Raw genomic sequence first — 22979 nt, forward strand, 5'->3', positions numbered from 1 at the left:
CTCTCTCGTCTACTCCTTAGACAGAGACTTAAGAAAATAGTTTTTATTTTATTTTTGTATGCTCATAAAGGGCTCTGTGCTCATAGTGAGGGGTGAATAAAATTAGCAAATGTTTCGGTACCGGTCCCAATAAAATAAATACTATTTTCTTAAGTCTCTGTCTAAGGAGTTTTCCTTAATATTTTATGCAGCGAGCGAGTCTTTCTGCCGGTATTCCATTTTATGCTCAAGACCAATACAGTATAACTCTCCAATTAATACATATATCTATTTGCCTTGTGTACTTGTCAGTTTTATTCAACAGTTAAATATTTACAGGTATATTTAAAGGTCTTTGTTATGCTATGAACTGCAGACATGTGCTTGTTCATAGTTCATTTTACTTTCTACATTGCACAAGCTGTTCTGTGTAAATAATATGAAATTACTTCTAATACTGGCAAGAAAATACTAGCTGTGATGACTGATACAATAATGGCACTTGAATTGGGCTGTAACATTACCACATATGGAGATGACTGACATCACTGTCACAGGCTGAGTGGCCGAACCTCGCCTCTGGAACAGTCCGAGAAATCATGGGTTTGACCCATCTGTGGGTGACGACATCGAATGCATAAAGCACGTTGTAGAGCTCCCTCACACCATTAAACCCGCCCCAGATGTAGATGATATCGTCTATCAGCACAGCTGTGTGACCCCGGCGCATGGACGGAACCTCAAAGGGAAGCAGTACCCTCCAGAGTACACCTTGTGCCCGACTGCCACAGCAGCATGACCAGTTCTCTTTCGTCCCCCTTCGAGATGCACTAAACACCTGAACATCTCACAACTCTGTAAAAGAATGGAGTGAGTGTGTGCACTACCAATTATAATGGTATACAGTGGCACAAACGTCACGCAAAGTTTGGCCAATCTATGAAACTGAAGGATTTTGCCAATCAGGGATCGCTGATGCCTGTTGAACGCCCTAATATGGCAAATTAATCACCATAAGTGTTCATTTCAGTTGCCCATGCATCCAGAGAACAACACCTACAGTGCTTGTCTTTTCAAACTGTTAAGTATTCATTCAATCAATCAACCAATCAATCAACCAACCAACCAACCAACCAGAGAGAGAGAGAGAGAGAGAGAGAGAGAGAGAGAGAGAGAGAGAGAGGCACACGCACGCACGCACGCATTAATGTACACGCACACTTAAGATACGCCCACTGCTCCAGCAGGCAGTTTACAGTGTTGCCATGTCCACTTATTATAAGCCACTTTGGGGTTATTTTTATGTAAAGACAAGTTGCTTGTAAATATTGGTATGTAAGGGTTGCGTATTTTTGCCTTGTTTCTAAAGTGTAGTTGCTTATTTGGGCTTGTTTCCTAATGTTGTTTTCTTAAACCTTTTCATGGCAAGGACCTCGAGGTCTGGCACAAAACATTTTCAGATGGGGGGGGGGTCTAAACATTTTATCAACCCAAGTCTTGTATGGACCATCTTGTATGGACCATACAAGACTATACCTCAGCTTGTAGATCGGCTATTTTCAAATAGAAGCGAAGCGAGTCGCTTCTTTTGGGCTTGTTTTCATAGACCCGGTTGCTTATTTCTCTCGCAGAATCTGGCAACGCTGACACTCAACCTGATAATTACCAGCAGCCTGTGAAGAAGCAAGCAGACTCAGAGCCGATCCAGAGAGGTCACACATTTAAGAAACTCGAGAGAGAGAATAATATTGCCTAAGTTCTGCACTGTTTCAAGAGGCGCACACGGTAAATGCTTATTGTAGTTGTGCTTTCATTGATTTGTGATGTATCTGTGTATGTGTGTTATCAAAATGTGCAAATGTAAACTTTGTTTGAGAGACTTCAGTGTAACATGCCAATAATTGGATGCACCTGTGTGGACTTGATAATCAAGAGGACAAATGTATGTTTATTCTTTTCATAGTTTTCACGGTGTCTAGGTGTTTACTATTGGAGGAGTTTGGAGAGTTGTGGAAATAAAACCCAGAAAAGACATCTGTATGAGGCGTGGACAGAAATTGTTTAAAATAACATGAACTTAATGCTAGTTGTTTTTAGACCTAAACAGTTACTTCTTATGTCTTGGTCAGTGTGAAGATGGCGGATTGTCAAAGCGATGATGCAGGGGGCTTGAGCCCAAGAGAAGTGTATGATAGACTGACCACACAAGGAGACCAAGTCAGAACCCTACAAACTGCCAAGGCTGATAAAGTAAGTATTTCGGTTCATATTATTCATGGGTTTTCAGAATCCGTGAAGATATTGCATGTGGTCCCTGACCATGCATTTTGTAGGAAAGTGAAGATTTGTATTATTTTTATCGTCCACTAGTTGAGAAACGGTGCAGTAAATTACCTGGTGACGTACGACACCAGTCATACGTCAATGTTAGTTACTGGGAAGTTGGAGGTCAAAAACTTTAACAGAAATGGGAGTTAGAATCTCAAGGGAAACCGTACCGGATTTCCTGGTGAGTCACCATTATTATGAAATGTGCACATACTCAATCGCATGTGTCTGCTTGCTCATACATACGTTGCAATGAATCAGTTAACATGATTTTTAATATGGAAGGTTAAGAGAATAGAGAACAGAATAACGGCAACCATGGGAAATGAATAGATCAGAGGTTCTCAATCTTTTTTTAAGCTCAGGACCACTAGTATATCTCAGTTAAATAATGACTGTTAAGGGCTTGATTTAATTCACCTCGAATTAACAAATTGAATTAAGCCCTTAACGGTAATTATTTAATTTCAAGCTTTTTCCCCCAAACCACGCCCATATCCCCCCTCCTAACACAACAGTGGTCCCCAGGTTGATTCTCAGTCAGGGTGGTGGTCCCTGGTTCATAATCAGTTGAAAACCCCTGATATTATTGACAAAATCCAACAGTTTTGTAAATCATGACATTTGCATGTTCCTCCAAACACGTGTCCCAGTGTCTCACTTATTTGACAGCAGCATTTTTGTTTACAGGCTGACATTGATGCTGCCATCCAAATTCTGTTAAAGTTAAAACTGGACTACAAACAGATAACGGGTCAGGATTACAAAGCAGGATGTCCGCCCTCAGAAGATTCTGTTGTTCATGACAACGGGCCATCAGAAGATGGTGCTGATGTAGATACAGTTGACCCATGGAATGTGTCCTCCACCAGTGCCAAGGGAGTGGACTATGACAAACTGATAGGTACAATGGACCAAAAGGATTGTTAATGCTGCATTGTGCCTCTACCAAAAACCTGGGAACAATTGTGTGTGTGGTACGCATGTATTTTTATAAACATACAGTGCTGCTGTATGTAGCAATATATAATTATTACAACTAATTACAATATGTGATATCCTACTATATCTTTCCTTAGTCAGGTTTGGTAGCAGCAAAATAGATAAGGAGTTGGTGGACAGACTTGAGAAGGTGGCCGGCCAGAAAGCACACCGCTTTCTGAGAAGGGGAATCTTTTTCTCTCACAGGTCAGCAACAGAGCCAATACTAGTAAAGATTTAATCTGACTCTGACCCTTCATGAGTCCGTATTCTGGTGAAATGGTTGTGCTTCATGTGTATACAATATTATTTGTAATCTCTTCTCCGTGAATGGAAAACGTAATGCACATATCTCTGTTCTGGCTGTTTTGTCTGGCAGAGATATGCACCAGGTGCTGGATGCATACGAGAAGAACAAGTCCTTCTATCTTTACACCGGCAGAGGACCCTCATCAGAGTCCATGCATGTTGGACACCTCATCCCCTTCATCTTCACCAAGTGAGCCTTATCTCAAAGTTTATGAACTTTTGTACAGAGATGTTGGAAACCAAGGTTATCTCTGTCAGACAAATACTGTTGAGATACTGCAACCCCTCTCCTGCCTTGTTCTAGGTGGCTGCAGGATGTGTTCGACATCCCTCTGGTCATCCAAATGACGGACGATGAGAAATACCTGTGGAAGGAGCTGTCCCTGGAGGATTGTCACCACTATGCAATGGAGAATGCCAAGGACATCATTGCCTGTGGCTTTGATGTCAACAAGACGTTCATCTTCTCTGACCTCGACTATATGGGTAACGGCAAGCGCTCAGTTGCTTCATGGTACATTGTGTGAATTGCTGTGTTGGAGCTTTTTGGTTAGCTTTCTAACCAAAGAGCCCCCTTTTGCCCAGACAGACAGGACATACGATTAGGACCCCCCCACTGTTATCCCTGCTCATGCATCCTTCTCATCATTTGCACCCTTAACCAGTTTGCATGTCTGTTAATATCTCACTCATATTGGTCTCCACAGTTCGACGCCTGAATTTTACCGTAACGTGGTGAAGATCCAGAAACATGTCACTTTCAACCAGGTCAAAGGGATCTTTGGCTTCACGGAAAGTGACTGCATAGGTAAGATTACCTGAGAAGAGATACTTTGTAGAGGGGAAGGAAATGCATTTTTATTTTTTGTAAAATAAAAAGCAAAGAAAATGTAGTGGAGTTTGTTAGTTCAGGCAACCACAGGTTAAATCAAAGACTGAAGTGATCATTTATCTCATGTGTCATGTACTTGCTCTTCTATAATTGATAGGCTCTACCCATTGCTAAGGTATGTCTGTTTTAGGCGATCCTTAATATTATATATTATATTATTTTTTAAAGTTTCTCACCTCTCTATCCAGGAAAGATCAGCTTCCCAGCCATTCAGGCAGCTCCATCCTTCAGTAGCTCTTTCCCTCATATCTTCAAAGGCAGACAGGATGTTCCGTGTCTTATCCCTTGTGCCATAGACCAGGTCAGTCATTCCATTTGTTTATTTAGTGGGGACAATATACAGCACATTAACTAACCACTTAAACCCTATATAATTCATATTCTATACTTGGCCCCCTTCTTTTTTCCCCTCTACACCAAGTGTCTATAGCCGATCTACCTCAGCTTGTAGATCGGCTATCGCAGAATGTTAGCATAATATGACATCACGTCTTATGTGATGTAAATGTGCCAAATTTAGCCAAAGGAAAATGTTCATCAAAATGGATATTTTATCACTGATAAAGTTAAGGGTTAAACTTGAAACAACCTGTCTTTCCATGTTTCCAGGACCCCTACTTCAGAATGACCCGTGATGTAGCCCCCAGGATCGGCTATACAAAGCCAGCTCTGCTGCACTCCACCTTCTTCCCTGCCCTGCAGGGGGCTCAGACAAAGATGAGCGCCAGTGACGCTAACTCCTCCATTTTCCTCACTGACACACCCAAGCAGATTAAGAACAAGGTGATGCATGCTTTCACAGGAGGCGTTTATTGAATCTTGCCCACGCTACAGTGGTTCAAATTTGGTCATTTTCAACTTGAAGCATGTATTTGAACATGACTGAAAATTAAACAAACAATGGGGATGAAGAATGCCTAAAATACAGTATATTGCTACATAAACAGTTGGTTAGCATTTCTAACTGAATAATAACCTGGCTATGTTGCTATGGCTCATAGATAAACATGCATGCGTTCTCCGGAGGGAAGAACACAGAGGAGGAACACAGGAAGCATGGTGGTAACCCAGATGTAGACGTGTGCTTCATGTATCTGACCTTCTTCCTGGAAGATGATGAACAGCTGGAGAAGATCAGACAGGTGAGAAAAAGGAGACTATAAGGAACTGACACACTGCAAGCGTCAGATACGTGCGTCATCAAATGTAGCCATTGTTTATAACGGCGGTAGCCGCAATGTAGGCATCAAGTGGAGCATGGCTCTATTTTGGAGTGTCAATGCTCGGCACAGACCAGAGAGAGAGCAGGAGAAGAGAGTGAATGGAACGACACAGTGCAAACTCCCAGCATGTGTGTTTGCGTGTGCATATTTTGGCACGTACCTCGTTTAATTTGGGTCAGTATGATGTTAAAAGCCTATAATATATTTATATGCAATTACACACGGAAGAGATGAGTGCTACAGTAGACTGTTTATTTTCGGACTGCTGTGCCGGCGTGTGGAAGACGGCCAGCTACAGGGAGTTAGGAGGGATAATACAGACGGCAGGTACTGAGGCTCAATGCAGAACGTGAAGCAACGATACAGTACATAACCCAGCCGAATATAGACGTTTGACGCTTTCAATGTGAAATAATGACACGTGTCAGGAACACTCGCATCAATGGCGCTTTCACTGTGTCAGATAATACTTCTTGTACATACTTAAGTACTTGTGCTTTCATAATTCATTGCCCTATAACTTTCCTGTCTTATCTCCACGCCTTCCCATAGGACTATACCAGTGGAGCCCTGCTAACAGGGGAGTTGAAACAACTTTTGATTAACACTCTGCAGCCAATGATTGCCGAACACCAACAGAAAAGGAGCGAAGTGACAGATGACATGGTCAAGCAGTTCATGACCCCCAGGCCGTTGAACTTCTAGCCTGTTACAGAATTTTGACTGTTAAGTTTTATCTTCTGGTCAGTAGCAATGACAATACCAATGTGAATCCTGTGACAATGTTTAATATGGATCTCACTTGTGAACTGGGAAAAAATAAAAATTATATTCAACAATTAAATTCATGTTATGCGCTTACATTACATACAGCTAATCATTACAAAAATGTACATGCCACTTGTTGCCAGAAACATTAACTCACTGTGTCAAATTGACTGTAAATGTTTCCATAAATTGTTCTTATGCCATTTTATGAACAGGGAAAATTGTTCCAAAACTGGCAGAAAAAGACTGGCTCGCTGCATAAAATACTCTCTCGTCTACTCCTTAGACAGAGACTTAAGAAAATAGTTTTTATTTTATTTTTGTATGCTCATAAAGGGCTCTGTGCTCATAGTGAGGGGTGAATAAAATTAGCAAATGTTTCGGTACCGGTCCCAATAAAATAAATACTATTTTCTTAAGTCTCTGTCTAAGGAGTTTTCCTTAATATTTTATGCAGCGAGCGAGTCTTTCTGCCGGTATTCCATTTTATGCTCAAGACCAATACAGTATAACTCTCCAATTAATACATATATCTATTTGCCTTGTGTACTTGTCAGTTTTATTCAACAGTTAAATATTTACAGGTATATTTAAAGGTCTTTGTTATGCTATGAACTGCAGACATGTGCTTGTTCATAGTTCATTTTACTTTCTACATTGCACAAGCTGTTCTGTGTAAATAATATGAAATTACTTCTAATACTGGCAAGAAAATACTAGCTGTGATGACTGATACAATAATGGCACTTGAATTGGGCTGTAACATTACCACATATGGAGATGACTGACATCACTGTCACAGGCTGAGTGGCCGAACCTCGCCTCTGGAACAGTCCGAGAAATCATGGGTTTGACCCATCTGTGGGTGACGACATCGAATGCATAAAGCACGTTGTAGAGCTCCCTCACACCATTAAACCCGCCCCAGATGTAGATGATATCGTCTATCAGCACAGCTGTGTGACCCCGGCGCATGGACGGAACCTCAAAGGGAAGCAGTACCCTCCAGAGTACACCTTGTGCCCGACTGCCACAGCAGCATGACCAGTTCTCTTTCGTCCCCCTTCGAGATGCACTAAACACCTGAACATCTCACAACTCTGTAAAAGAATGGAGTGAGTGTGTGCACTACCAATTATAATGGTATACAGTGGCACAAACGTCACGCAAAGTTTGGCCAATCTATGAAACTGAAGGATTTTGCCAATCAGGGATCGCTGATGCCTGTTGAACGCCCTAATATGGCAAATTAATCACCATAAGTGTTCATTTCAGTTGCCCATGCATCCAGAGAACAACACCTACAGTGCTTGTCTTTTCAAACTGTTAAGTATTCATTCAATCAATCAACCAATCAATCAACCAACCAACCAACCAACCAGAGAGAGAGAGAGAGAGAGAGAGAGAGAGAGAGAGAGAGAGAGGCACACGCACGCACGCACGCATTAATGTACACGCACACTTAAGATACGCCCACTGCTCCAGCAGGCAGTTTACAGTGTTGCCATGTCCACTTATTATAAGCCACTTTGGGGTTATTTTTATGTAAAGACAAGTTGCTTGTAAATATTGGTATGTAAGGGTTGCGTATTTTTGCCTTGTTTCTAAAGTGTAGTTGCTTATTTGGGCTTGTTTCCTAATGTTGTTTTCTTAAACCTTTTCATGGCAAGGACCTCGAGGTCTGGCACAAAACATTTTCAGATGGGGGGGGGGGTCTAAACATTTTATCAACCCAAGTCTTGTATGGACCATCTTGTATGGACCATACAAGACTATACCTCAGCTTGTAGATCGGCTATTTTCAAATAGAAGCGAAGCGAGTCGCTTCTTTTGGGCTTGTTTTCATAGACCCGGTTGCTTATTTCTCTCGCAGAATCTGGCAACGCTGACACTCAACCTGATAATTACCAGCAGCCTGTGAAGAAGCAAGCAGACTCAGAGCCGATCCAGAGAGGTCACACATTTAAGAAACTCGAGAGAGAGAATAATATTGCCTAAGTTCTGCACTGTTTCAAGAGGCGCACACGGTAAATGCTTATTGTAGTTGTGCTTTCATTGATTTGTGATGTATCTGTGTATGTGTGTTATCAAAATGTGCAAATGTAAACTTTGTTTGAGAGACTTCAGTGTAACATGCCAATAATTGGATGCACCTGTGTGGACTTGATAATCAAGAGGACAAATGTATGTTTATTCTTTTCATAGTTTTCACGGTGTCTAGGTGTTTACTATTGGAGGAGTTTGGAGAGTTGTGGAAATAAAACCCAGAAAAGACATCTGTATGAGGCGTGGACAGAAATTGTTTAAAATAACATGAACTTAATGCTAGTTGTTTTTAGACCTAAACAGTTACTTCTTATGTCTTGGTCAGTGTGAAGATGGCGGATTGTCAAAGCGATGATGCAGGGGGCTTGAGCCCAAGAGAAGTGTATGATAGACTGACCACACAAGGAGACCAAGTCAGAACCCTACAAACTGCCAAGGCTGATAAAGTAAGTATTTCGGTTCATATTATTCATGGGTTTTCAGAATCCGTGAAGATATTGCATGTGGTCCCTGACCATGCATTTTGTAGGAAAGTGAAGATTTGTATTATTTTTATCGTCCACTAGTTGAGAAACGGTGCAGTAAATTACCTGGTGACGTACGACACCAGTCATACGTCAATGTTAGTTACTGGGAAGTTGGAGGTCAAAAACTTTAACAGAAATGGGAGTTAGAATCTCAAGGGAAACCGTACCGGATTTCCTGGTGAGTCACCATTATTATGAAATGTGCACATACTCAATCGCATGTGTCTGCTTGCTCATACATACGTTGCAATGAATCAGTTAACATGATTTTTAATATGGAAGGTTAAGAGAATAGAGAACAGAATAACGGCAACCATGGGAAATGAATAGATCAGAGGTTCTCAATCTTTTTTTAAGCTCAGGACCACTAGTATATCTCAGTTAAATAATGACTGTTAAGGGCTTGATTTAATTCACCTCGAATTAACAAATTGAATTAAGCCCTTAACGGTAATTATTTAATTTCAAGCTTTTTCCCCCAAACCACGCCCATATCCCCCCTCCTAACACAACAGTGGTCCCCAGGTTGATTCTCAGTCAGGGTGGTGGTCCCTGGTTCATAATCAGTTGAAAACCCCTGATATTATTGACAAAATCCAACAGTTTTGTAAATCATGACATTTGCATGTTCCTCCAAACACGTGTCCCAGTGTCTCACTTATTTGACAGCAGCATTTTTGTTTACAGGCTGACATTGATGCTGCCATCCAAATTCTGTTAAAGTTAAAACTGGACTACAAACAGATAACGGGTCAGGATTACAAAGCAGGATGTCCGCCCTCAGAAGATTCTGTTGTTCATGACAACGGGCCATCAGAAGATGGTGCTGATGTAGATACAGTTGACCCATGGAATGTGTCCTCCACCAGTGCCAAGGGAGTGGACTATGACAAACTGATAGGTACAATGGACCAAAAGGATTGTTAATGCTGCATTGTGCCTCTACCAAAAACCTGGGAACAATTGTGTGTGTGGTACGCATGTATTTTTATAAACATACAGTGCTGCTGTATGTAGCAATATATAATTATTACAACTAATTACAATATGTGATATCCTACTATATCTTTCCTTAGTCAGGTTTGGTAGCAGCAAAATAGATAAGGAGTTGGTGGACAGACTTGAGAAGGTGGCCGGCCAGAAAGCACACCGCTTTCTGAGAAGGGGAATCTTTTTCTCTCACAGGTCAGCAACAGAGCCAATACTAGTAAAGATTTAATCTGACTCTGACCCTTCATGAGTCCGTATTCTGGTGAAATGGTTGTGCTTCATGTGTATACAATATTATTTGTAATCTCTTCTCCGTGAATGGAAAACGTAATGCACATATCTCTGTTCTGGCTGTTTTGTCTGGCAGAGATATGCACCAGGTGCTGGATGCATACGAGAAGAACAAGTCCTTCTATCTTTACACCGGCAGAGGACCCTCATCAGAGTCCATGCATGTTGGACACCTCATCCCCTTCATCTTCACCAAGTGAGCCTTATCTCAAAGTTTATGAACTTTTGTACAGAGATGTTGGAAACCAAGGTTATCTCTGTCAGACAAATACTGTTGAGATACTGCAACCCCTCTCCTGCCTTGTTCTAGGTGGCTGCAGGATGTGTTCGACATCCCTCTGGTCATCCAAATGACGGACGACGAGAAATACCTGTGGAAGGAGCTGTCCCTGGAGGATTGTCACCACTATGCAATGGAGAATGCCAAGGACATCATTGCCTGTGGCTTTGATGTCAACAAGACGTTCATCTTCTCTGACCTCGACTATATGGGGTAACGGCAAGCGCTCAGTTGCTTCATGGTACATTGTGTGAATTGCTGTGTTGGAGCTTTTTGGTTAGCTTTCTAACCAAAGAGCCCCCTTTTGCCCAGACAGACAGGACATACGATTAGACCCCCCCACTGTTATCCCTGCTCATGCATCCTTCTCATCATTTGCACCCTTAACCAGTTTGCATGTCTGTTAATATCTCACTCATATTGGTCTCCACAGTTCGACGCCTGAATTTTACCGTAACGTGGTGAAGATCCAGAAACATGTCACTTTCAACCAGGTCAAAGGGATCTTTGGCTTCACGGAAAGTGACTGCATAGGTAAGATTACCTGAGAAGAGATACTTTGTAGAGGGGAAGGAAATGCATTTTTATTTTTTGTAAAATAAAAAGCAAAGAAAATGTAGTGGAGTTTGTTAGTTCAGGCAACCACAGGTTAAATCAAAGACTGAAGTGATCATTTATCTCATGTGTCATGTACTTGCTCTTCTATAATTGATAGGCTCTACCCATTGCTAAGGTATGTCTGTTTTAGGCGATCCTTAATATTATATATTATATTATTTTTTAAAGTTTCTCACCTCTCTATCCAGGAAAGATCAGCTTCCCAGCCATTCAGGCAGCTCCATCCTTCAGTAGCTCTTTCCCTCATATCTTCAAAGGCAGACAGGATGTTCCGTGTCTTATCCCTTGTGCCATAGACCAGGTCAGTCATTCCATTTGTTTATTTAGTGGGGACAATATACAGCACATTAACTAACCACTTAAACCCTATATAATTCATATTCTATACTTGGCCCCCTTCTTTTTTCCCCTCTACACCAAGTGTCTATAGCCGATCTACCTCAGCTTGTAGATCGGCTATCGCAGAATGTTAGCATAATATGACATCACGTCTTATGTGATGTAAATGTGCCAAATTTAGCCAAAGGAAAATGTTCATCAAAATGGATATTTTATCACTGATAAAGTTAAGGGTTAAACTTGAAACAACCTGTCTTTCCATGTTTCCAGGACCCCTACTTCAGAATGACCCGTGATGTAGCCCCCAGGATCGGCTATACAAAGCCAGCTCTGCTGCACTCCACCTTCTTCCCTGCCCTGCAGGGGGCTCAGACAAAGATGAGCGCCAGTGACGCTAACTCCTCCATTTTCCTCACTGACACACCCAAGCAGATTAAGAACAAGGTGATGCATGCTTTCACAGGAGGCGTTTATTGAATCTTGCCCACGCTACAGTGGTTCAAATTTGGTCATTTTCAACTTGAAGCATGTATTTGAACATGACTGAAAATTAAACAAACAATGGGGATGAAGAATGCCTAAAATACAGTATATTGCTACATCAACAGTTGGTTAGCATTTCTAACTGAATAATAACCTGGCTATGTTGCTATGGCTCATAGATAAACATGCATGCGTTCTCCGGAGGGAAGAACACAGAGGAGGAACACAGGAAGCATGGTGGTAACCCAGATGTAGACGTGTGCTTCATGTATCTGACCTTCTTCCTGGAAGATGATGAACAGCTGGAGAAGATCAGACAGGTGAGAAAAAGGAGACTATAAGGAACTGACACACTGCAAGCGTCAGATACGTGCGTCATCAAATGTAGCCATTGTTTATAACGGCGGTAGCCGCAATGTAGGCATCAAGTGGAGCATGGCTCTATTTTGGAGTGTCAATGCTCGGCACAGACCAGAGAGAGAGCAGGAGAAGAGAGTGAATGGAACGACACAGTGCAAACTCCCAGCATGTGTGTTTGCGTGTGCATATTTTGGCACGTACCTCGTTTAATTTGGGTCAGTATGATGTTAAAAGCCTATAATATATTTATATGCAATTACACACGGAAGAGATGAGTGCTACAGTAGACTGTTTATTTTCGGACTGCTGTGCCGGCGTGTGGAAGACGGCCAGCTACAGGGAGTTAGGAGGGATAATACAGACGGCAGGTACTGAGGCTCAATGCAGAACGTGAAGCAACGATACAGTACATAACCCAGCCGAATATAGACGTTTGACGCTTTCAATGTGAAATAATGACACGTGTCAGGAACACTCGCATCAATGGCGCTTTCACTGTGTCAGATAATACTTCTTGTACATACTTAAGTACTTGTGCTTTCATAATTCATTGCCCTATAACTTTCCTGTCTTATCTCCACGCCTTCCCATAGGACTATACCAGTGGAGCCCTGCTAACAGGGGAGTTGAAACAACTTTTGATTAACACTCTGCAGCCAATGATTGCCGAACACCAACAGAAAAGGAGCGAAGTGACAGATGACATGGTCAAGCAGTTCATGACCCCCAGGCCGTTGAACTTCTAGCCTGTTACAGAATTTTGACTGTTAAGTTTTATCTTCTGGTCAGTAGCAATGACAATACCAATGTGAATCCTGTGACAATGTTTAATATGGATCTCACTTGTGAACTGGGAAAAAATAAAAATTATATTCAACAATTAAATTCATGTTATGCGCTTACATTACATACAGCTAATCATTACAAAAATGTACATGCCACTTGTTGCCAGAAACATTAACTCACTGTGTCAAATTGACTGTAAATGTTTCCATAAATTGTTCTTATGCCATTTTATGAACAGGGAAAATTGTTCCAAAACTGGCAGAAAAAGACTGGCTCGCTGCATAAAATACTCTCTCGTCTACTCCTTAGACAGAGACTTAAGAAAATAGTTTTTATTTTATTTTTGTATGCTCATAAAGGGCTCTGTGCTCATAGTGAGGGGTGAATAAAATTAGCAAATGTTTCGGTACCGGTCCCAATAAAATAAATACTATTTTCTTAAGTCTCTGTCTAAGGAGTTTTCCTTAATATTTTATGCAGCGAGCGAGTCTTTCTGCCGGTATTCCATTTTATGCTCAAGACCAATACAGTATAACTCTCCAATTAATACATATATCTATTTGCCTTGTGTACTTGTCAGTTTTATTCAACAGTTAAATATTTACAGGTATATTTAAAGGTCTTTGTTATGCTATGAACTGCAGACATGTGCTTGTTCATAGTTCATTTTACTTTCTACATTGCACAAGCTGTTCTGTGTAAATAATATGAAATTACTTCTAATACTGGCAAGAAAATACTAGCTGTGATGACTGATACAATAATGGCACTTGAATTGGGCTGTAACATTACCACATATGGAGATGACTGACATCACTGTCACAGGCTGAGTGGCCGAACCTCGCCTCTGGAACAGTCCGAGAAATCATGGGTTTGACCCATCTGTGGGTGACGACATCGAATGCATAAAGCACGTTGTAGAGCTCCCTCACACCATTAAACCCGCCCCAGATGTAGATGATATCGTCTATCAGCACAGCTGTGTGACCCCGGCGCATGGACGGAACCTCAAAGGGAAGCAGTACCCTCCAGAGTACACCTTGTGCCCGACTGCCACAGCAGCATGACCAGTTCTCTTTCGTCCCCCTTCGAGATGCACTAAACACCTGAACATCTCACAACTCTGTAAAAGAATGGAGTGAGTGTGTGCACTACCAATTATAATGGTATACAGTGGCACAAACGTCACGCAAAGTTTGGCCAATCTATGAAACTGAAGGATTTTGCCAATCAGGGATCGCTGATGCCTGTTGAACGCCCTAATATGGCAAATTAATCACCATAAGTGTTCATTTCAGTTGCCCATGCATCCAGAGAACAACACCTACAGTGCTTGTCTTTTCAAACTGTTAAGTATTCATTCAATCAATCAACCAATCAATCAACCAATCAATCAACCAACCAACCAACCAACCAGAGAGAGAGAGAGAGAGAGAGAGAGAGAGAGAGAGAGAGAGAGAGAGAGAGAGAGAGAGAGAGAGAGAGAGAGAGAGAGAGAGAGAGAGAGAGAGAGGCACACGCACGCACGCACGCATTAATGTACACGCACACTTAAGATACGCCCACTGCTCCAGCAGGCAGTTTACAGTGTTGCCATGTCCACTTATTATAAGCCACTTTGGGGTTATTTTTATGTAAAGACAAGTTGCTTGTAAATATTGGTATGTAAGGGTTGCGTATTTTTGCCTTGTTTCTAAAGTGTAGTTGCTTATTTGGGCTTGTTTCCTAATGTTGTTTTCTTAAACCTTTTCATGGCAAGGACCTCGAGGTCTGGCACAAAACATTTTCAGATGGGGGGGGGGGTCTAAACATTTTATCAACCCAAGTCTTGTATGGACCATCTTGTATGGACCATACAAGACTATACCTCAGCTTGTAGATCGGCTATTTTCAAATAGAAGCGAAGCGAGTCGCTTCTTTTGGGCTTGTTTTCATAGACCCGGTTGCTTATTTCTCTCGCAGAATCTGGCAACGCTGACACTCAACCTGATAATTACCAGCAGCCTGTGAAGAAGCAAGCAGACTCAGAGCCGATCCAGAGAGGTCACACATTTAAGAAACTCGAGAGAGAGAATAATATTGCCTAAGTTCTGCACTGTTTCAAGAGGCGCACACGGTAAATGCTTATTGTAGTTGTGCTTTCATTGATTTGTGATGTATCTGTGTATGTGTGTTATCAAAATGTGCAAATGTAAACTTTGTTTGAGAGACTTCAGTGTAACATGCCAATAATTGGATGCACCTGTGTGGACTTGATAATCAAGAGGACAAATGTATGTTTATTCTTTTCATAGTTTTCACGGTGTCTAGGTGTTTACTATTGGAGGAGTTTGGAGAGTTGTGGAAATAAAACCCAGAAAAGACATCTGTATGAGGCGTGGACAGAAATTGTTTAAAATAACATGAACTTAATGCTAGTTGTTTTTAGACCTAAACAGTTACTACTTATGTCTTGGTCAGTGTGAAGATGGCGGATTGTCAAAGCGATGATGCAGGGGGCTTGAGCCCAAGAGAAGTGTATGATAGACTGACCACACAAGGAGACCAAGTCAGAACCCTACAAACTGCCAAGGCTGATAAAGTAAGTATTTCGGTTCATATTATTCATGGGTTTTCAGAATCCGTGAAGATATTGCATGTGGTCCCTGACCATGCATTTTGTAGGAAAGTGAAGATTTGTATTATTTTTATCGTCCACTAGTTGAGAAACAGTGCAGTAAATTACCTGGTGACGTACGACACCAGTCATACGTCAATGTTAGTTACTGGGAAGTTGGAGGTCAAAAACTTTAACAGAAATGGGAGTTAGAATCTCAAGGGAAACCGTACCGGATTTCCTGGTGAGTCACCATTATTATGAAATGTGCACATACTCAATCGCATGTGTCTGCTTGCTCATACATACGTTGCAATGAATCAGTTAACATGATTTTTAATATGGAAGGTTAAGAGAATAGAGAACAGAATAACGGCAACCATGGGAAATGAATAGATCAGAGGTTCTCAATCTTTTTTTTAAGCTCAGGACCACTAGTATATCTCAGTTAAATAATGACTGTTAAGGGCTTGATTTAATTCACCTCGAATTAACAAATTGAATTAAGCCCTTAACGGTAATTATTTAATTTCAAGCTTTTTCCCCCAAACCACGCCCATATCCCCCCTCCTAACACAACAGTGGTCCCCAGGTTGATTCTCAGTCAGGGTGGTGGTCCCTGGTTCATAATCAGTTGAAAACCCCTGATATTATTGACAAAATCCAACAGTTTTGTAAATCATGACATTTGCATGTTCCTCCAAACACGTGTCCCAGTGTCTCACTTATTTGACAGCAGCATTTTTGTTTACAGGCTGACATTGATGCTGCCATCCAAATTCTGTTAAAGTTAAAACTGGACTACAAACAGATAACGGGTCAGGATTACAAAGCAGGATGTCCGCCCTCAGAAGATTCTGTTGTTCATGACAACGGGCCATCAGAAGATGGTGCTGATGTAGATACAGTTGACCCATGGAATGTGTCCTCCACCAGTGCCAAGGGAGTGGACTATGACAAACTGATAGGTACAATGGACCAAAAGGATTGTTAATGCTGCATTGTGCCTCTACCAAAAACCTGGGAACAATTGTGTGTGTGGTACGCATGTATTTTTATAAACATACAGTGCTGCTGTATGTAGCAATATATAATTATTACAACTAATTACAATATGTGATATCCTACTATATCTTTCCTTAGTCAGGTTTGGTAGCAGCAAAATAGATAAGGAGTTGGTGGACAGACTTGAGAAGGTGGCCGGCCAGAAAGCACACCGCTTTCTGAGAAGGGGAATCTTTTTCTCTCACAGGTCAGCAACAGAGCCAATACTAGTAAAGATTTAATCTGACTCTGACCCTTCATGAGTCCGTATTCTGGTGAAATGGTTGTGCTTCATGTGTATACAATATTATTTGTAATCTCTTCTCCGTGAATGGAAAACGTAATGCACATATCTCTGTTCTGGCTGTTTTGTCTGGCAGAGATATGCACCAGGTGCTGGATGCATACGAGAAGAACAAGTCCTTCTATCTTTACACCGGCAGAGGACCCTCATCAGAGTCCATGCATGTTGGACACCTCATCCCCTTCATCTTCACCAAGTGAGCCTTATCTCAAAGTTTATGAACTTTTGTACAGAGATGTTGGAAACCAAGGTTATCTCTGTCAGACAAATACTGTTGAGATACTGCAACCCCTCTCCTGCCTTGTTCTAGGTGGCTGCAGGATGTGTTCGACATCCCTCTGGTCATCCAAATGACGGACGACGAGAAATACCTGTGGAAGGAGCTGTCCCTGGAGGATTGTCACCACTATGCAATGGAGAATGCCAAGGACATCATTGCCTGTGGCTTTGATGTCAACAAGACGTTCATCTTCTCTGACCTCGACTATATGGGGTAACGGCAAGCGCTCAGTTGCTTCATGGTACATTGTGTGAATTGCTGTGTTGGAGCTTTTTGGTTAGCTTTCTAACCAAAGAGCCCCCTTTTGCCCAGACAGACAGGACATACGATTAGACCCCCCCACTGTTATCCCTGCTCATGCATCCTTCTCATCATTTGCACCCTTAACCAGTTTGCATGTCTGTTAATATCTCACTCATATTGGTCTCCACAGTTCGACGCCTGAATTTTACCGTAACGTGGTGAAGATCCAGAAACATGTCACTTTCAACCAGGTCAAAGGGATCTTTGGCTTCACGGAAAGTGACTGCATAGGTAAGATTACCTGAGAAGAGATACTTTGTAGAGGGGAAGGAAATGCATTTTTATTTTTTGTAAAATAAAAAGCAAAGAAAATGTAGTGGAGTTTGTTAGTTCAGGCAACCACAGGTTAAATCAAAGACTGAAGTGATCATTTATCTCATGTGTCATGTACTTGCTCTTCTATAATTGATAGGCTCTACCCATTGCTAAGGTATGTCTGTTTTAGGCGATCCTTAATATTATATATTATATTATTTTTTAAAGTTTCTCACCTCTCTATCCAGGAAAGATCAGCTTCCCAGCCATTCAGGCAGCTCCATCCTTCAGTAGCTCTTTCCCTCATATCTTCAAAGGCAGACAGGATGTTCCGTGTCTTATCCCTTGTGCCATAGACCAGGTCAGTCATTCCATTTGTTTATTTAGTGGGGACAATATACAGCACATTAACTAACCACTTAAACCCTATATAATTCATATTCTATACTTGGCCCCCTTCTTTTTTCCCCTCTACACCAAGTGTCTATAGCCGATCTACCTCAGCTTGTAGATCGGCTATCGCAGAATGTTAGCATAATATGACATCACGTCTTATGTGATGTAAATGTGCCAAATTTAGCCAAAGGAAAATGTTCATCAAAATGGATATTTTATCACTGATAAAGTTAAGGGTTAAACTTGAAACAACCTGTCTTTCCATGTTTCCAGGACCCCTACTTCAGAATGACCCGTGATGTAGCCCCCAGGATCGGCTATACAAAGCCAGCTCTGCTGCACTCCACCTTCTTCCCTGCCCTGCAGGGGGCTCAGACAAAGATGAGCGCCAGTGACGCTAACTCCTCCATTTTCCTCACTGACACACCCAAGCAGATTAAGAACAAGGTGATGCATGCTTTCACAGGAGGCGTTTATTGAATCTTGCCCACGCTACAGTGGTTCAAATTTGGTCATTTTCAACTTGAAGCATGTATTTGAACATGACTGAAAATTAAACAAACAATGGGGATGAAGAATGCCTAAAATACAGTATATTGCTACATCAACAGTTGGTTAGCATTTCTAACTGAATAATAACCTGGCTATGTTGCTATGGCTCATAGATAAACATGCATGCGTTCTCCGGAGGGAAGAACACAGAGGAGGAACACAGGAAGCATGGTGGTAACCCAGATGTAGACGTGTGCTTCATGTATCTGACCTTCTTCCTGGAAGATGATGAACAGCTGGAGAAGATCAGACAGGTGAGAAAAAGGAGACTATAAGGAACTGACACACTGCAAGCGTCAGATACGTGCGTCATCAAATGTAGCCATTGTTTATAACGGCGGTAGCCGCAATGTAGGCATCAAGTGGAGCATGGCTCTATTTTGGAGTGTCAATGCTCGGCACAGACCAGAGAGAGAGCAGGAGAAGAGAGTGAATGGAACGACACAGTGCAAACTCCCAGCATGTGTGTTTGCGTGTGCATATTTTGGCACGTACCTCGTTTAATTTGGGTCAGTATGATGTTAAAAGCCTATAATATATTTATATGCAATTACACACGGAAGAGATGAGTGCTACAGTAGACTGTTTATTTTCGGACTGCTGTGCCGGCGTGTGGAAGACGGCCAGCTACAGGGAGTTAGGAGGGATAATACAGACGGCAGGTACTGAGGCTCAATGCAGAACGTGAAGCAACGATACAGTACATAACCCAGCCGAATATAGACGTTTGACGCTTTCAATGTGAAATAATGACACGTGTCAGGAACACTCGCATCAATGGCGCTTTCACTGTGTCAGATAATACTTCTTGTACATACTTAAGTACTTGTGCTTTCATAATTCATTGCCCTATAACTTTCCTGTCTTATCTCCACGCCTTCCCATAGGACTATACCAGTGGAGCCCTGCTAACAGGGGAGTTGAAACAACTTTTGATTAACACTCTGCAGCCAATGATTGCCGAACACCAACAGAAAAGGAGCGAAGTGACAGATGACATGGTCAAGCAGTTCATGACCCCCAGGCCGTTGAACTTCTAGCCTGTTACAGAATTTTGACTGTTAAGTTTTATCTTCTGGTCAGTAGCAATGACAATACCAATGTGAATCCTGTGACAATGTTTAATATGGATCTCACTTGTGAACTGGGAAAAAATAAAAATTATATTCAACAATTAAATTCATGTTATGCGCTTACATTACATACAGCTAATCATTACAAAAATGTACATGCCACTTGTTGCCAGAAACATTAACTCACTGTGTCAAATTGACTGTAAATGTTTCCATAAATTGTTCTTATGCCATTTTATGAACAGGGAAAATTGTTCCAAAACTGGCAGAAAAAGACTGGCTCGCTGCATAAAATACTCTCTCGTCTACTCCTTAGACAGAGACTTAAGAAAATAGTTTTTATTTTATTTTTGTATGCTCATAAAGGGCTCTGTGCTCATAGTGAGGGGTGAATAAAATTAGCAAATGTTTCGGTACCGGTCCCAATAAAATAAATACTATTTTCTTAAGTCTCTGTCTAAGGAGTTTTCCTTAATATTTTATGCAGCGAGCGAGTCTTTCTGCCGGTATTCCATTTTATGCTCAAGACCAATACAGTATAACTCTCCAATTAATACATATATCTATTTGCCTTGTGTACTTGTCAGTTTTATTCAACAGTTAAATATTTACAGGTATATTTAAAGGTCTTTGTTATGCTATGAACTGCAGACATGTGCTTGTTCATAGTTCATTTTACTTTCTACATTGCACAAGCTGTTCTGTGTAAATAATATGAAATTACTTCTAATACTGGCAAGAAAATACTAGCTGTGATGACTGATACAATAATGGCACTTGAATTGGGCTGTAACATTACCACATATGGAGATGACTGACATCACTGATGTTAAGTCTGAGATTGATTGAATACTTTTAACAGTTTGCAAATGGTACGATTATACAATGGTGCTAAAAAGATAACACAAAAAGCCCTGAGGGATTGTTTCCATGGTCCTGCGTATTCAATTCCTTGAGGCATTTAAAGACATTTAATCTACAAGACATCAATACAACATTATGTACAGTAAACGGTGGGGGGGGGGTGCATTTCTGGTGTTAATGTTAAATAGGGAATAGGCTGGATGGGTATCAAGAAGACTCACTCCAAAACCAACTCACCCCATTGCTAGGAAAACTCACCCCCAAGATTTTCGGGGGTAGGAAAACTCACCCCAGGACCTGAGAGAACTCACTCCGGAAAACTCACCCCAATGGTTTTTAACTTTGTGAGCTTTCCATTTTCACAGAATGCTTGGGGTAAAACTTTTTCAGTCATCCGCGGACTTCTTTTTTTCGCCGATAAAGTATAGTTTTGGACCATGACGGAGGCGCGCCGACTCAGCAGACCTTGAGGCTGAGGAGTTGCGCCCGAGCGCCTCCAGGCGCGAGTGCCCGCAACGACCAGCCGATGGTCTGCTAGTCGAATCAGCGCCGTCCGAGTTATGTACCGATAGGGACAGAATAGTAAATATTTTTGGTGGGGACTGCGTTTGCCCCACTGACTGCGTTTGCCCCAACTGCCACTCAAAGTGACTACTGGCCAATCACAGTGCGTCTCCCCCGGGGTGAGTTTTCCTACCCCCGGGGTGAGTTTTCCTACCCCCGGGGTGAGTGTTCCGGAGTGAGTTTTCTCAGGTCCTGGGGTGAGTTTACCCACCCCCCGGGGTGAGTGTTCCTAGCTCCGGGGTGAGTTTTCCTTTTTGAGTTGGGGTGAGTTGGTTTTGGAGTGAGTCTTCTTGTATTCGCTGGATGCTAGTTCTTTCAGATATATGCAATAACCTACCCAAGATGGTGCATCGGTCAATGGATGAGGAGACGTGACTTGGTTTTGTATCTGTATTAGTCCAGTACTTCACAGTATTATTTACAGCAGTTCTGTAATAACAAATAGAATAAATCTATAATTAGTTACTGGCACCTTGACAATTAACTTAACAAATGACCACTGCAATCACAATGAGTATGCAAGTTATACAATGGTAACATATCACACCATAAAGCTCAGTATTAAGCAAAAACATCTGCAAACATTAACAGTGTTTCTTTTCACACTTGGACTGAGGCTTATAATTGACATGATCCAATGATGTCATTCACTTCCCAGTCATGAACGAACTGTCCAGTTATAATTGAAAAAGAACGACCCCTGGTGGCAGAATAAGGGAACAACAGATAATGACGTTCACCAAATAAATACAACATTTGTAACTGTCCCAGAAGGAGAGACAGTGGTTTCAGTTATAATTATAAATATGTTTGTTTATGTAAAATTCATGTACACACTGGGTTAAAAATATTCATTTAATTATGCATAAATAGTACTAAAAGTTACAATAAATATATTAAAAGGGTTTATGGTAAAATGCTGTGCCCATTGCTTAGAGGGTTCACGGTAAATTGGGCACAGTCAAGGTGGTGTTGTTTAAATGTGGCAGCGGGACTTTTAGTTGTATCCTACTCACTCAGGTCAGCTCGCTTATCTCTTGTTTAAAGATGTGTGTAAAGATCAATATATTTATTGTAATGAAGATTGAAGATTAAAATCCAGTCTTGATGCAGAAAGACATAACATAACTTTTATTTCTACTCTACTATCTCAGAGGCAAATGTTATACTTTTACTCCACTATTATTTGAGAAGTTTAGTTACTTGTTACTTTGTAAAACATACATCAGTTCAGACCTAATATACTTTGACTATTTGAAAATGGCCGATCTACAAGCTCACATTTGCAACGCATTTTGAGCTTGTAGATCTGCTATTTTCGAAGGATCTTATACATTTGGAAACTTGTGAAAGGGGACATTGTGCATATTCTTATTATGCACTGCATAATGAGTACTTTTACTTTTAGTACTTAAGTGTATTTTGCTGCCATACTTTTGTACTTTTACTCAAGTACATCACATTACATTACATTACATTACAGTCATTTAGCAGACGCTTTTATCCAAAGCGACTTACAATAAGTGTATTCAACATAGGTAGGGAACG

At 41.3% G+C, this 22979-nt stretch overlaps 3 protein-coding genes across 3 annotated transcripts; all 3 read left to right on the forward strand.

The window, feature by feature from the left end:
* The first annotated feature begins 1745 nt into the window (after window positions 1-1745).
* LOC308073520 (tryptophan--tRNA ligase, cytoplasmic-like) lies at window positions 1746-6704 on the forward strand. Its single transcript, XM_080412455.1, has 11 exons — window positions 1746-1764; window positions 2109-2229; window positions 2998-3211; window positions 3387-3495; window positions 3668-3787; window positions 3902-4111; window positions 4305-4405; window positions 4678-4790; window positions 5099-5272; window positions 5491-5631; window positions 6265-6704. The coding sequence occupies exons 2-11, from the start codon at window positions 2116-2118 to the stop codon at window positions 6415-6417; spliced, it is 1449 nt and encodes a 482-aa protein (XP_080268581.1). The 5' UTR covers window positions 1746-1764; window positions 2109-2115; the 3' UTR covers window positions 6418-6704.
* A 1784-nt stretch (window positions 6705-8488) lies between these two features.
* On the forward strand, window positions 8489-13447 carry LOC308073519 (tryptophan--tRNA ligase, cytoplasmic-like). Its single transcript, XM_080412454.1, has 11 exons — window positions 8489-8507; window positions 8852-8972; window positions 9741-9954; window positions 10130-10238; window positions 10411-10530; window positions 10645-10827; window positions 11048-11148; window positions 11421-11533; window positions 11842-12015; window positions 12234-12374; window positions 13008-13447. Exons 2-11 carry the CDS (start codon window positions 8859-8861, stop codon window positions 13158-13160), a joined length of 1422 nt encoding a protein of 473 aa, XP_080268580.1. The 5' UTR covers window positions 8489-8507; window positions 8852-8858; the 3' UTR covers window positions 13161-13447.
* Window positions 13448-15297: 1850 nt separating this feature from the next.
* On the forward strand, window positions 15298-20257 carry LOC308073489 (tryptophan--tRNA ligase, cytoplasmic-like). The gene is made up of 11 exons (XM_080412418.1): window positions 15298-15316; window positions 15661-15781; window positions 16551-16764; window positions 16940-17048; window positions 17221-17340; window positions 17455-17637; window positions 17858-17958; window positions 18231-18343; window positions 18652-18825; window positions 19044-19184; window positions 19818-20257. Exons 2-11 carry the CDS (start codon window positions 15668-15670, stop codon window positions 19968-19970), a joined length of 1422 nt encoding a protein of 473 aa, XP_080268544.1. The 5' UTR covers window positions 15298-15316; window positions 15661-15667; the 3' UTR covers window positions 19971-20257.
* The last annotated feature ends 2722 nt before the right edge of the window (window positions 20258-22979 follow it).

The sequence above is a fragment of the Gymnoscopelus braueri genome, assembly GCF_963280865.1.
Source record: "Gymnoscopelus braueri genome assembly, chromosome: 18".
In the NCBI taxonomy this organism is placed as follows: Eukaryota; Metazoa; Chordata; class Actinopteri; order Myctophiformes; family Myctophidae; genus Gymnoscopelus; species Gymnoscopelus braueri.